At 42.2% G+C, this 15,570-nt stretch overlaps 1 protein-coding gene across 5 annotated transcripts in view; it reads left to right on the forward strand.

The window, feature by feature from the left end:
* Nucleotides 1-15,570, forward strand: part of lrp4 (low density lipoprotein receptor-related protein 4) — a 377,362-nt gene that overhangs the window by 307,241 nt on the left and 54,551 nt on the right. For 4 of the 5 annotated variants that reach the window (XM_048545554.2, XM_048545552.2, XM_048545550.2 and 1 more), the window contains 9 exons: nt 5,381-5,557; nt 7,044-7,169; nt 10,188-10,396; nt 10,951-11,032; nt 11,916-12,021; nt 13,130-13,331; nt 13,756-13,945; nt 14,107-14,238; nt 15,109-15,249. In XM_048545554.2, the coding sequence (XP_048401511.1) occupies nt 5,381-5,557; nt 7,044-7,169; nt 10,188-10,396; nt 10,951-11,032; nt 11,916-12,021; nt 13,130-13,331; nt 13,756-13,945; nt 14,107-14,238; nt 15,109-15,249 (1,365 nt within the window). The remainder of the gene's footprint in view (nt 1-5,380; nt 5,558-7,043; nt 7,170-10,187; nt 10,397-10,950; nt 11,033-11,915; nt 12,022-13,129; nt 13,332-13,755; nt 13,946-14,106; nt 14,239-15,108; nt 15,250-15,570) is intronic. The other variant, XM_048545551.2, reaches the window with a different exon arrangement.

Here is a 15,570-nt window from a genome sequence, read left to right on the forward strand (position 1 = left end):
TAAGTGAGTGATCAGGAGTTCCCAGAAAGCTTCCGAGATGAGCCCAGAAGGTGCTGCTCTCAAAATCAAACAAAAGAACAATCAGGACTAGATAAGATATTGTGTAATGTGACAGGATTAATTATTGGCTTCTGAATTAAGGCACCGCTAGGTAGCAGAAATCTTAATATTTGGTTTTGATCTGAATATCTGATTGCACTGTACAGCCAGTTTGAAAGGGAGATGATTGGGTCGAAGACTAGTATTTTAAAAGTAAAAAGGGATACCTACCTAGGAATGAGAACTGAGATATATCCATTTCAACTTCCCTACCACAGCGTTGACCACAGATAACCACCTTTGACCCCAGAACCTGTTGGATGCCAATGCCCATGATTGGGGTGGGGTGGGGGAGAATTATTCTGTCCCTGTTCATGGAGTGTGCCCTGAGATGTTAGTGCTTGATGTTCAGATGGAGGGCCAGAGGAGCAAACAGTGATCTGAAGTCACTCCGAGTTTCATGTTGGGAATTGATGCCATCTAATTTCTATTTGCCATGTGAAAAATGGGAAGCTTATCGTCAAATGAGACAAGACAGGTTGATGCATGCAGTTGAGACTTTTGCACTCATGAGTGAGAATCTCATCTCACCACTCAACACAGGATTCCTCCTTGGCTGATGTCGTGGGATTTCGCCAAAGTTCTTGCCAATGCCCAGGTTACTCCATGCCTGGGAAGATTGTGTTCACTCAGTTCAGCACAACCAATATTTAATTCAAGGCAATTTCTGCTTGTCCTGTGCTGGATGGCAGATAAGCTGTTACATAGTTTAGCAGAGGAGTTGAAAACAAATGGCTCAGCAATAGATAATAAAATGTGAGGCTGGATGAACACAGCAGGCCAAGCAGCATCTCAGGAGCACAAAAGCTGACGTTTCGGGCCTAGACCCTTCATCGGAGAGGGAACTGGAATAGAGTTGGATGCCATCTTTCCATTGGAATCTTGTGGACAATGACGAGTCTTTGGAAAATTCTGGTGAGAAACTGAGACTGTTGACACCATGTTGCATTTTCTACCCATGGTTTAACCGGCAACGTAAAAATCTCACTCATGAGTGGCGAGGGGCCTATCTGCATGCAATAACATCTCATTATTACCTAATCTTGCCTCATTTATCTTCAGTTTGCTCTATTCTCTGGCAGTGGAGAGAAACAAGACAGTAACAATTTGACACATGGGCAAAGAGTGCCGGCATCCTTTGCCCATGGAAACTGGCATCAGACAAGCACCAGCTTCACCACATTGTCATGGCACATTTCTGGCTCACTTAGGACACGGTTAAGCACTTCAGTATTGTGTTTTGGATCTTATCGATGCCTCACTTTGCAATGCTGCCTGCCAGGCCACTTTGTGCACAGGGACACTGGAACAGGGTCCCTCACAGCGTTGGAGCTTACTTACCTGCTTTGTGCTTGCTGGGATGCTCACAGTATCTCCACCGTGCCTCAACTTTTACCACGGGTGAAAAAGGAAGGTAGCTTGCCATATTTAGCAGCGATGCATGGTCAACAGAGATGATAGTCAATGAGGGGGGTGTGGTCAGTCAAGAGAGGTGGTGACATGCCCTGAGTGAGGAGAGCAGGCAGAGGTAGTAGCTTGGGGATGGAGTGAGCGAGTCTTTGAGGGAAGGTGCTGCATGCAACACGGAGAGTGGTAGAACATGAGGCTTGCTGGGAGGTGGTGCAACGACAGAGTAAAGAGCAATGTGAGGCAGCAGAGAGAAGATTTCTGGCACTCTTTTTTTACATAGTGTAGGAGGTCATTAACCTTTGTGTTCCTCTGGAGCTTGGACACTACTGACCAGAGCAGGCTGGCCATGTTGACCAAGCAGGCAGTTGGGGTTTCAGCGTGGTACCTGCAGCGTGAAAGCCAGAAGGTTCTGCTGCCGGTGAATATTTCACCACCTACTGCGTGGAAGGGTAGCACCTTAGTGAGGCGAATGACATCAGATTGTGGGAGAAAAGTCAGTCAGACACAGAGGTAAATTCCTGAAATTGACACCGCGGTGATTTTGGAAAATTTCAGGCCTGTGTGGTTTCTCACTGGTGTCACTCAGGAGCAATAGTGAGAAATGGAATGGGGGCAGAGGTGGGGACAAGCACAGCTCCATGTAAAACTCTGAAGGAAATGGTTTGGGAGCAGGAAGAGTAGCCGTTGTGGATAATTGTCTGGGTGGAGTTACATGGATAAGGAGTTGAATCCATCTTGACAGAAGTGAATGATGGTGCGGTCAACTCTCACAAAGACTACAGGCAGGTCAGAGGTGAGGAGAGCTAGTTTAGCTTATTGCAGACATGTAGGATGGAATCTGTAATTTTGGTAAGAGCCATTAAGGTGCTGTGGGAGATCAGAATGCTGTTTGAAGGGTTTCAACACAGGAGCTTGACCTTATGATTTTCCACCCACTCTGCGTTCAGAGATAGGACTTGGCCTTTCGAGTCAGGAGTGTGATGTTAAGATCAAGTTGGCGTCATGACCCTGCAGGTGGCAGTCACTTTCCCTGACTTGGCCAGTTAATGGCCAAAGGGCAGGCTTACTATCCAATTATGCACACAGGGGACACTCTCTGGGTCTCTGACTTAATGACGACTTAAATGTACCTAAAGTTGGCGAATCTACTACCGTTGCAGGCAAAGCGTTCCATTCCCTTACTACTCTCTGAGTAAAGAAACTACCTCTGACATCTGTCCTATATCTTTCACCCCTCAATTTAAAGCTATGCCCCCTCATGCTCGCCGTCACCATCCTAGGAAAAAGGCTCTCCCTATCCACCCTATCTAACCCTCTGATTATTTTATATGTCTCAATTAAGTCACCTCTCAACCTTCTTCTCTCTAATGAAAACAGCCTCAAGTCCTTCAGCCGTTCCTCGTAAGACCTTGCCTCCATACCAGGCAACATCCTAGTAAATCTCCTCTGCTCCCTTTCCAAAGCTTCCACATCCTTCTTATAATGCGGTGACCAGAACTGTACGCAATACTCCAAGTGCGGCCGCACCAGAGTTTTGTACAGCTTCACCACAACCTCTTGGTTCCGGAACTCGATCCCTCTATTAATAAAAGCTAAAACACTGTATGCCTTCCTAACAGCCCTGTCAACCTGGGTGGCAACTTTCAAGGATCTGTGTACATGGACACAGATCTCTCTGCTCATCTACACTGCTAAGAATCTTACCATTAGCCCTGTACTTTGCCTTCCGGTTACTCCTACCAAAGTCACCTCACACTTGTCTGCATTAGACTCCATTTGCCACCTCTCAGCCCAGCTCTGCAGCTTATCTATGTCTCTCTGCAACCTACAGCATCCTTCGTCACTATCCACAACTCCACCGACCTTAGTGTCGTCTGCAAATTTACTAACCCATCCTTCTACGCCCTCATCCAGGTAATTTATAAAAATGACAAACAGCAGTGGACCCAACACTGACCCTTGCGGTACACCACTAGTAACTGGTCTCCAGGATGAACATTTCCCATCAATTACCACCCTCTGTCTTTTAGCAAGCCAATTTCCGATCCAAACTGCTATATCTCCCACAATTCCATTCCTCTGCATTTTGTGCAATAGCCTATTGTGGGGAACCTTATCGAACGCCTTGCTGAAATCCATATACACCACATCAACCGGTTTACTCTCATCTACCTGTTTGGTCACCTTCTCAAAGAACTCAATAAGGTTTGTGAGGCATGACCTTCCCTTCACAAAACCGTGCTGACTATCCCTAATCAATTTATTCTTTTCTAGATGATTATAAATCCTATCCCTTATAACCTTTTCCAACACTTTACCAACAACTGAGGTAAGGCTCACTGGTCTATAATTACCAGGGTTGCCTCTACTCTCCTTCTTGAACAGGGGAACCACATTTGCTACCCTCCAGTCATCTGGCACTATTCCTGTAGACAATGATGAGTTAAAGATCAATGCCAAAGGCTCGGCAATCTCCTCCCTGGCTTCCCAGAGGATCCGAGGATAAATCCTCGTGGAGACCTCCATGCTGCAGGTGCGGTATGCTTCACCCTGTCCATTTACCAGTGATCCATGCGACATTATCCAATACAGCATGTTTTAGTGACAGTAAAACAAGCGCCTAGCTTTCAGTCCTTTGTAATACTTTACTAAAACAATTCATTCTGCTGCCTGTTTACATTGGCTGGCTGTCACATAGTGGGATGTGCATAAACTCAGGAGGAGAAAAGGATTATCTTGATGGTGGGAATGTAAGATGAAATAATAAAATGCTTACAGTTCTTGGCTGATGAGAGATAGACTAGTGAATGGCACATTTATGATATCAAGTGTTTATTTTTACAATGTTGGACAAAAGAGATGTAAATTAAGCCTTGTTTCAGACTGTGAAAAACCTTCTTATTCATAAAACTCATTTTTAAAAAATCTCTCAAGTGGTCAAACTGCTATAAAAACAAAACTTTATTTTGCTAACCACTTTAAAGATAGATAATCCTTTAACATCTTCTTAAAATTATCAAAGTGTCTACACAACTACCCCTGAGATAAACATGTTTGGAGCTTTGGAAATTTTGTCTCACATTCATTATGGACTTGGACACAGCAACAAACCCTGGAAATGTTAACTGTGGTGTCTATTAAAACTGAAAAGCCATATTGTCTTGCAGATCAAATGAGAGGTGCTGGAGGGAATTTTTAATTTCAAAGAGCATTTAAATCTTTTCAGATGGTCACACTGGCGATGCCTGGCAGTATTTTCTTCCATTTTTGAATGTGCAGGTCCAATTTTCCTGTTATGACAGAAAAGACTGTTTGTGATCTATAGTCTAGCAACAGTAGGTTCAGTTAGCAGAACAGAGCCCAATAATTAATCGCTGCAATGAGAGCTCATCTAATTTGAACAACAGTGTCTAACTATTGAAACTGGAAGAACAAATGCCTTTTTCTTTTCCCTTCAAAGCCTGTCAAAGAATAAATCCCAGGAACAGAAGGCTGTTGTTTTTGTGGTTTCCCATTGGGACGAGGATTCCCTCCTGGTTTATGACCCCTCTGAGAGGCCGTGAATGATGACTAGTTAATGAAGGGGCTTGACACCACTATAGTTGCAAGGGAGCACTCTGTAATGCAGGCCGCAAGGGTGGAAGTATCACAGAAAGGCAGATTACCCACACCCTTATCCCAAGTTGGAGATTGGAACGTGGGCAGGAATCCTGGAATTGGGCTGTTTTTGTGGCGTTCCCAAGTTGTCTGAACTTGGCCCAAAACTGGATCATAGTTACAGTTTCAGAGGCTGGATACCATCCACTATATCAATGCTTAGTGCGAATCGCCATTGCGAGGGCCTGCTCAATGATTTTGACTCTTGTTTCAGGCCTCCCTCATCCCTTTGCCATCACGGTGTTTGAAGACAGTCTATACTGGACAGACTGGCACACCAAAAGCATCAACAGTGCCAACAAGTTTACTGGGAAAAACCAGGAGATTATCCGCAATAAACTACATTTCCCAATGGATATCCATACACTCCATCCACAGAGACAGCCAGCAGGTAAGTACATGCTGTGTGAATGTGGACTGTTGTAATCCAATCTGCTTTAATCAATCAACCGGCAATTTAAAAACAAGCAGAATTTGATACGCGGAGCTGATTTCATTTGTTTCTTCTGGGGGGAGTAAAATGTCCTACGACCCAGCTAGATTGATTGGAGAAAAATCACTTAAATTCCAAGGGTGGCTCCTATTTGATGAACACTGTAGTTCAGGAACGGAGACCATAATATCATTGATAACATTTTCATTTTTCCAAATTAGTTTGATTTTTTTTTAGAATCATAAATGCAGAATTATATTGAAACAGAACCAGAATCTATGAGCTCACATTAAAGTTGAACATATTGATTGCTGGGTTCACCTCTTTAAAAAAATGTGGGTTGTAATTTTCATTAAATTGTTTCACTTTTGATGATTATTGAAAATGATATAAGAATTGGACTATGCAAGATTGCTTGTGCTGCATTTCATTTATTAGTGCTTTATTTTCGTTGACTAACTGTCTGTTTCACTTGAGCTTTAAGGTCTATTGAAATCTAATTTTTTTCTAAAATAGCCATCTTCTCCCGAGCAGCCATGCTGTAAATGACGTTTTCCAAAGCAAATTTTAGGTTGAACTATAAAGGGTCTGGTAAGCATACCCAAGTTGGTGAAACAGATTATCTGGTGTTGTATAATTGTTTGTTATCCCTGAGCCATGTGGTCTCATTGCCCGAGCTGATGCTGATCTTTTGCTGTATCTCTGGTTAAGGGAACAGGCTCTGTGTTTGTGGTGCCTCATTAATTATCTGGTGTGGTGAGCAGTCATCAACTGCAGTCACCCACTTGTTTGGAAGCTCATTTGCTTGTTTTCAGTGAACTGGTGGGTTCTGAACTTGGCAGTTTCAGATATTGATGACTGAGGTTCGTGTGTGTCTTTATCAGCGGCACAGAAAAGTGCAGATCAAGTGGTTATGGGAGTTGGGGGGGGCACGGGAATCTCTATTGCTGGAAGATTGCCACTGTCCCTGTTTTGAATGGTGTGAAAGTGTTGGGAGTGTCAGGGCTATTTTAATTATCTTTTTTTAACAGTTTGGGGTGAAGGTCTTGACAGAGTGGTGCATATGAACCAGGAGGTGTTCGTGTAACAACAGGCGCTCACTTAAATCACCTCTACGATTCCAACCTGCCATTCTACACTAGAATAATGGCCTATGTTGTAGGTGTACTAAAGGCCAAAACAATTACTGGCTTTAATTCCTCTTATTTCAAGTTTGTTTAATTTTAATGATCAAATAGTATAATTATCTTTCCGAGCAGTAATTTCCTTTGATCATTTTTAGTACAAAACAAAACCACCCTCTGAAATGTTGGAAATAGACCTGATTGAAACTGACAATCGACCAGAGTCACTATGATTGTAAATGTTAAATGATTTCACGAATGCTAGCATGACCCTACGTTGATGATATTTATAGTGTGTGTTGTGCTTTCTGCTATTTGAGCAGGGAGAAATCGCTGTGGGACCAACAATGGAGGGTGTAGCCACCTTTGCCTGCCCAGCAGTGCCAATTACACCTGTGCCTGCCCGACTGGTTTCAAGAAAGTCGATGACTACAATTGTGCTGGAAGTAAGTAAAATTTAGCAGGATTGTTTGATGGGGATCGCGCTATTGAGACCATTTGGCAACACACCGTAAAGAAACCTATCCATTTTTCAATCTGTATAAAACATTCACACATGACAAGAGAGCTGAATTATGAAAATAGAAAAGTGAACTTCAGTCTGTGTGAAAACATAGATCACTTTGTGCAGTTTTGGGCTCCAACTACTTCAGAAGATATTGAGGCGACTGAGAGAGTGCAGTGCAGGTTAATGGGGATGCTGTCTAATATATGCAAGTACAACTACAAAGGAAGATGCAAACATTTCAGATTGTTTTAGAATAGAAGACATGAGGATTTGATTTGATAGAGGTGTTTAAAATAGAACAAAGTAGATAGAAATGGACTCTTTCCGGTCAAGAGGGTGGACTGAACAAGATGACAGACTACAAGCACTCAAAATAAGAGATTCAGAGAATTAGGCAAGCTTCTTTTAACCTAAAAGTGTTATAAGGTTGCTGAATGGTGTACCCAAGTTTGACCAAAGCAATCAATATTTGAGTGAGAAAGTAGGTGAATGAAGGAACAGTGAAAAAAGAGATGCTTGCCAATTTCTCCCCCAGCAATACTCCACAACAGTGTTTAGGTTCAATAAAAACCTGGAATGTACAGTCTAATGATGACTGTGAATCCATTGTTGATTGTCAGAAAAATTGTCACACCATCTGGTTCACTAATGTCCTTTAGGGAAGGAAACTGCCATCCTGACCAGGTCTGACCTACATGTGACTCCAGACCCACAGCAATGTAGTTGACTCTTAACTGCCCTCTGGGCAATTAGGATGGGCAAATAAATGCTGGCCTAGCCTTATATCCTCTCTGTCTCACACTACACCTGAGGAAGGAGCTGAGCTCCAAAAGCTTGTGTTTTTGAAGAAACCTGGTTTACTATAACCTGGTGTCATGTGATTTTTGACTGTGCCAACGTAAGGTGATCTGGTGGTGTGCTACAGCTCACTCAGGGAGTCAGAGTCGCTTTGGCGCTGGGAACTGTTTACATGCATGATGTTGCCTGGAGCTCAGGGCAGTGATGATAGACAGAAGCTCTTGGTGCAAGCAGTAGTTGATAGCTGCTTTGATACTTTGTGTAAATTATATTGAATCCTGGTCATGGGGTCAGCTATATTCACTGTAATGATTCCTGTTCTTTGAATTTTATGAATTTTGTTCACCTAACTGTAGTATAACAAAAGTACAACTTACACCTTTGGGATCTGCCATTTCTTGCATGTAGCATGTGAATGCAAGAAATGGCAGTCCATTAATTTGATTTCCAACAAAGGAAGCATGTGTTCCTAAATATACATTCACCAGCTGGTAATATATTGAACGATACAGTCTTCTTGTTGGCACTTGTAGAATTCTAATTTTGAGGAAGGTACTTAAATAGCCAGTGAGAGGAATGTGATGTTGACTTCAAAAACAGATGGCACCTAAGAAGATGTATTCTACTAAACAGCCCTTTAAAGCTGCATCAGAGATAATGGGAACTGCAGATGCTGGAGAATCCAAGATAATAAAGTGTGAAGCTGGATGAACACAGCAGGTCAAGCAGCATCTCAGGAGCACAAAAGCCCGAAGGCCCGAAACGTCAGCTTTTGTGCTCCTGAGATGCTGCTTGGCCTGCTGTGTTCATCCAGCTCCACACTTTGTTATCTTTAAAGCTGCAGTTGTTTTATCATTAAGGGACACCATTATAATTTGTTTGACAGACTGCAGTATAAATGTCAAGTAAGAGTAGAACATGTTTGTTAAGTGCGCAATCCAGATTGGTGCACATTTTTACCTGGATCAAAGGTGCTGGTTACATCTTATAACTCAGTTTGGGAGTCTGAGTTGCTGTGGTAACATGCACTTGTACCCATGTGTTTAAGCTGTATCGAAGTAAGTGATGGCAGAGGCTGCAGACTTCTTTTCATCGCATGGCTGTCCAAAGGTCTTTCTGGCTCCTGACTGCAATTGGCATGTTTTAGAAGGATTCACAATTTGATCCTGAACCATTTTGAGTCCATTATGAACACATTGGGGAGGCAATGGCCTAGTGGTATTATTGCCAGATTATTAATCCAGGAAACTCAGCTCATGTTCTGTGGAGCTGGGTTTGAGTCCAGACAGTAGAATTTGAATGAAATAATAATCTGGGGCTAAGAATCTACTGATGACCATGAAACCATTTTCGATTGTCAGGAAAACCCATCTGGTTCACTAATGTCCTTCAGGGAAATAAATCTGCCATTCTCACTTGGTCTGATCTACATGTGACTCCAGACCCACAGCAATGTGGTTGCCTCTCAAACTACCCTCTGAAATGGCCTAGAAATCCATTCAGTTCAAATGCAAGTAGGAACGGGCAATAAATGCCAGTCAGCCAGCAATGTCCACATCCCACGACTGAATAAAGAGAAACACCCACCTTGGCCATTATATCCTGGAATGGGACATAAATGTCCCAGGGATGCTACCCTGTGCCGCACAAGACCTTGAGAAACGTTCAGGCTGTGCTGTATTTTCATGTATGTTGTCAGCATGGTGAATAATCCTCCAAATTGCTGAATGGACTCGTGATTAAGCAAGATGTTCCATAACAGAAACACACATTGACGTGGATAGTTAGCTTATTGTAATATTTGTTATTTCATCTACAGTTGAAAATGCTAGTGCAGATTTTGGGGAATGATGTTGCTTGAAAGATCTTAACTACGTTGAGTTTTGGCCTGGCCACTGCATTTGAAATGGGAATGTGGCAAAATGAATCCACACACAGTGGCAAAGAGTTGTCCAAAGAGCATTTCATTGAGGTGTAGTGGCTGGTGTGTTCTCCATTGTTTCTGACTCTACCAGGAATGCTGCCGTTCGGTGTGAAATGGGAAGGTGCCTTCATTGTTTGCCATTTATGTTACCGTTTGTAAAATGTTACATTTTAGAAGAAGTTGTACATGACTTTTTGAACTTAGAAGTGACAAGAGACCTTTCGGCCTTATCAGGTCTTGACAAGTTCCTGCTTTTTGCTCGAAGGACGGACATCCGTCGCATCAGCTTTGACACTGAGGACAAGTCTGACGATGTCATTCCACTGGCTGATGTGCGCAGTGCTGTTGCACTTGACTGGGATGCCAAAGGGGAATACATTTATTGGACAGATGTCACTACTGACTCTATCAACAGGGCTAAATGGGATGGAACACAGCAGGAGGTATGTTCATATAACACAAAAAAAGTGAGTGAAACCAGATTAATTTTATGAAAGAAGCCATATTGTACTCAATAATTCTATACTACACCAAACACGTTCATTGTCTGAGGTTATATCCTAATAAATTGTAGCTATTTATAATAGATCTGAAGTAAATGCAGTAAGTTAATTGAAATTGACAAGAAATTAGATTATGGGGAGAAAATATTCTGTTTAATTTTGACTATTATTCAATTAGATTAAAATTATGCAGAAGATTTGTTTGCTGCTTAATCTTTGACATCAACAATTCCCTACAGTTCACTGATATTATGGGGTCTGTATATAAACATGCTTTGATAAAATTAGTTTTAAAGACCAAATATTTTTATGCAGTTAATTTAACAGTAAGGAAGTCATAAAGGTTGTGTAAATATCAGAGGTCAAGAGCTGATAATTGTTAAGTAAGGGATTCACCTGAAGGGCTATTTTTTTAATCTTAGAAGCTTCATAATACAAAATGTTGCAGTAAATCATTCTCCATCTGACAATGTCATATATCTTTTATCTTTCAGGCTATCACTGTCACTAGTCTGGAAAGTCCTGCAGGACTGGCTGTTGACTGGGTGACAAACAAACTTTACTGGACGGACGCAGGTAACCCAGGCAAAATTAAATAATACTCAGCCTATCTGTTATTGCCAGTTCCATATAGCAACACTGAATTTAAATGGACTGAAAGCAAGAACTGTCAATAATTATTTAGGTTTTTGAAGCTTTTTATCATGTTAACCATTGGCGAGAAGCCTGTGAAAGTGGAACTATTATCTGGTAAGGGACTGCTTCACAGGGTGCACTGGTGTAAGCTGTGGTTGTGGGTGGAATTTTACTGAATTAGATATTGCTGTTTTAAACTCACACTCTACACCACAGGTCACTCTCAACGCTTGGTAATTAGGGGTTGATGTTCGGTCAGAGATTTATTTGGCTGCAACAGAGCGAATTGAATAAAATTGGTACTCTGTAACTATGCCAACAATACCTTGCAATGTGACACAATGGATCAGTGTTCTGATACCTTTCTTCTCAGGCAGTCCCTTGGGATTGAGGGGTGACTCCAGTTCGAAGAGTTTGATGATTCTGGTCGGCCCAGTGCACAATTTGCAGATTCTGCCACACACGGGGCAAGTGGTGACTGAGGAGAGTCAGGTTGATGGATTGTTTGGAGGATTCTGAGTTCCCTCCAGGCTACCTGTTTGCACGTTGCGGACAAAGTTCCTCAATGTGTTTGGTACCGTACCAGGTGAACCTTCTCCATTTTGCTCGGTCACAAGTCAGATTCCCATGAGTCAGCCTGAATGATGGACCGCTTCTGAGAACATCCTGAGAGCATTCCCCATGTCCCTTTGGAAGACCCCTGATGCGAGCAATTTCTGAGTGGAACAGCTGCTTTGGGTGGCACCAGACAGTATACTCATTGTATTAAACATCTTGAGATTTACAGAATTTTGGTTTGTGACCTTTACACTTTTTGTTTCAGGCACTGACAGAATCGAGGCCTCAAACTTAGATGGCAGCATGCGCACAGTCCTTATCTGGGAGAACCTGGATAGACCCAGGGATATTGTGGTGGATCCAATTGGAGGGTTTGTTCTATTGACATTGATAAGTAGTGTGACAGTTCAGCTTTATTATTCCTGAGTATTATACACATTTTAAAACATTTCGCTTTGTCACTGGAAAAATTGTAAATCAATATTGTATTTATCTTGTTAAATTGAAGTCAAATTTTGCTGTCAGGTTTTAGCTTTTGACTCAAGCAAACACAGAGAATACTGGAAAAGGTCAGGTCTGGCAGTATCGGTGAAGAGAGAAACGCAATTAATATTTTGAGTCTTATGATTCTTCAGAACTGAATTCACACAGAATTCATACCAGACTCAAAATATTAATTCTGTTTCACTTTCCGCAGAAGCTGCCAGATTTGCTGGGTTTCTCTGTTCTTGTTTAAGGTAACCAGCATCTGCAGTACTTTGCTTTTATTTTAGCTTTTGGCTGTTTCCTTTGACAGACATTGACATCGATGTGTGAGATAGATGTTGCTTTTCACTTGGAGAGGGTGGCACAGTGGTAATGACACTGTTAGTAATCCAGAGACTCAGGCTACTGCTCTCGGGACATGGATTCAAATCCTGCCGTTTCATTCTATAATTTTGGAATTGAAAGCTAGTCTCGGTTATAGTGACTGCCATGAAAAAGTCATAGTAAGTTCGAAAAGTTAACACTACCACTCTCCACAGATGCTGCCAAGCCTGCTGAGTTTCTCCAGCATTCTCTGTGCCAGTTTCAAATTTCCAGCATCTGTAGTATTTTGCTTTTGTATAAATGAAGTTAATTATTGTAAAATCCTGCCTGGTTCACAAATATCCTTTTGCCTGCATATGACACCAGACCCATAGTCACAAGTTTGAATTTTGACAAGACAGGCAGAGAGGGAAGTGGGGGGAAGGCCACAGTCAGACCACCCATGATCTTATTGACTTGTGGAGCAGGCTTGACGGGCTGAATGCCCTACTTTTCTTCATTCTCGTGTTCCTGGTTCCTCTGAAATGACCTGGCAAGCCACTTCATTCAAGGGCATTTAGGGATGGATGAACATGCAGGACCTTGCAGCAATCCCAGGGTTTTTTTTTCGTAATGTAGCATTGCAGAATTAAAACTAGTTGTTGGTGTTTTTTCTTTCTTTTTATGTAGGTACATGTATTGGACAGACTGGGGAGCCAATCCTAAAATAGAACGTGCAGGGCTGGACGCCTCTGAGCGGACAGTCATTATCTCCTCCAATCTCACTTGGCCTAACGGCTTAGCGGTGGACTATGAGACTGAGAGGTTGTATTGGGCCGATGCAGGCATGAAGACAATTGAGTACGCCAACCTGAACGGGACTGAAAGGAGGGTAGGAGAATATAATAATCAATGGTTTCACTCTGAAGGAGAAGGAATTCAGTCTATATTGGACACCAATTATCCTGCTTAAAGTAAATCGCATTGATCATGAAACGACGGTTTTGTTCATCTATGGCTGGTGCTGCAATGTTACTTGAGTGTAGTTATTTATTAGGGAGGGTGAAGATAGGTTAAAAACACAGACCCGCGTCTTGAAGGCAAAGAACAGTTGGATGCCATCTGGCTACAGGAAACGGATAGCTTTTTGACATTTCTATTGTGAAATAACAATATAATGAATAATATATGAACATAATTCAATTGTCTCAAGCTTTATACTTCTGTAATTTCCCTGTAATCCATGTGACACATGCGTAAAGTGGTAATTCTATTAGCTCTAAACCCGCCCCATTTGTTGCCTTTGACTTCTGTAGGTCCTGATTGGCAGTCAATTACCTCACCCTTTTGGCTTGACTCTGCATGAAGATAAGATTTACTGGACCGACTGGCAATCAAAGAGTATTCAGAGTGCAGATAAAAACAGTGGCCTGGGAAGAGTGGTGCTGCGAGAGAACCTGGAAAATCTGATGGATATTCACATGTTCCATCGCCATAGAACACCAGGTAATGACCAGAATAGCCAGGAATCCTGAAAAAATGTCCCTAATGCAATAGGCACAGTCTAAAGTAAAACATGGTTTATTTAACTGCGTTCAATGAACATGTTGTCTACTGCCTTGTGGTAGTGATTGTAACAGATTTATGTTTCATTTATTTACTTACAGTGGCATCCATGTGTAAAATTGACAACGGTGGCTGCAGTCACCTCTGCCTTCTCGCTCCGTTGCCCAAGGCATACCACTGTGGGTGCCCCACAGGTATAAACCTCCTCACAGATGGCAAAACCTGTGCACCTGGTAAGCTATAACTCCTCTTTTGCTTGGCAGCATGGAGGTATTAGAAAGTGGCATTCCAGTCTAGACAAAGTGCATTGATTTTCAAATGAGGGTCACTTGAATATTGCTGGAAAAGGTAATGTGTGCCTGGAAGTAAGAGTAACTTGCTGGTCGTTGGATGTCGCTTCACAGCAATGTGCTGACATTCAACATTCTCTTGGGAAAAGTTCCCATCTGAGTTGCAAGCCATACTGTATTCGAACATTATTAGATATTTATTCCAACATTGCATTGCCTTTTAATTCACCATCCGGGTGGCATGAGTGGCCAGGTGTGAGAATGCTGGTCTTTATTTTCTTTTAGCACAGAATATAGGCTTTTGGGAGCCATTGTGTGGATGCCCAGTTTGTTACTTGTACTTACTTATGGGATATGGCTTTATTTGGCTGGATTGATATTTATTGCCCGTCTCTAGTTGCCCTTGAGAAAGTGATAGTGAGCTGGCTTCCTGAACTGTTGCAGCCCCCCCTGTGCAGTAAGCAGACCCACAATCCTGTCATGCATGGAGTTCCAGTGTCTTTGACCCAGTGACAGTGAAGGGCCGGCGATTATATTTCCAAGTCAGGATGGTAAGGGACTAAGGGGGGATCTTGGAGGTGGTAGTGTTCCATGTATCTGCTGCCCTTGTCTTCTAGATGGTAAAGGTTGCAGGTTTGGATGGGATTCAGATTGAACTCCTGAGAAAGCTGGGAGACAGCAGATTCTTGAAGCTCAGCATTGTGCCTTCACTGAAGTAGTTTAGTGACTGAAAAGACTGTTTAATAGTTGAGGAATTTCTTTTCATCTGACTTTGTGCTCTTTTTAAAATTTTCCTATTTTTTTTTGTATCAGGTATGACCAGTTTCCTCATATTTGCACGGAGAACAGATATCCGGATGGTGTCCCTTGATATTCCTTACTTTGCCGACGTGGTGGTGCCTGTCAATAGATCAATGAAAAATACAATTGCTATTGGCGTTGATCCTAAACAAGGTGATTTTCTTCTATTCCTTCAAGGAATACAGGTGTTTCTGGCAAGACCAATATTTGTTGCCCATCCCTAATTATTGCCTTTGAGCTGAGTAGCTTGCTTAGCTACATTAGAGGGCAGTTAGGAGTCAATCATGTTGCTGTGGGTCTGGAGTCACATGTAGGTTAGACCAGGTGGAGAGGGCAGATTCCCTTCCTTAAAGGACAATAGTGAATCTGATGGGGTTTAATTCATTAAATGGTTTTGCATTGACATTGCTTGAGAAATAAATGAATGAGACCAACCTCAGATAATCATTGCCTTTCCGTCACCAATTATTAACT

Source organism: Stegostoma tigrinum, chromosome 17 (assembly GCF_030684315.1).
Source record: "Stegostoma tigrinum isolate sSteTig4 chromosome 17, sSteTig4.hap1, whole genome shotgun sequence".
Lineage (NCBI taxonomy): Eukaryota > Metazoa > Chordata > Chondrichthyes > Orectolobiformes > Stegostomatidae > Stegostoma > Stegostoma tigrinum.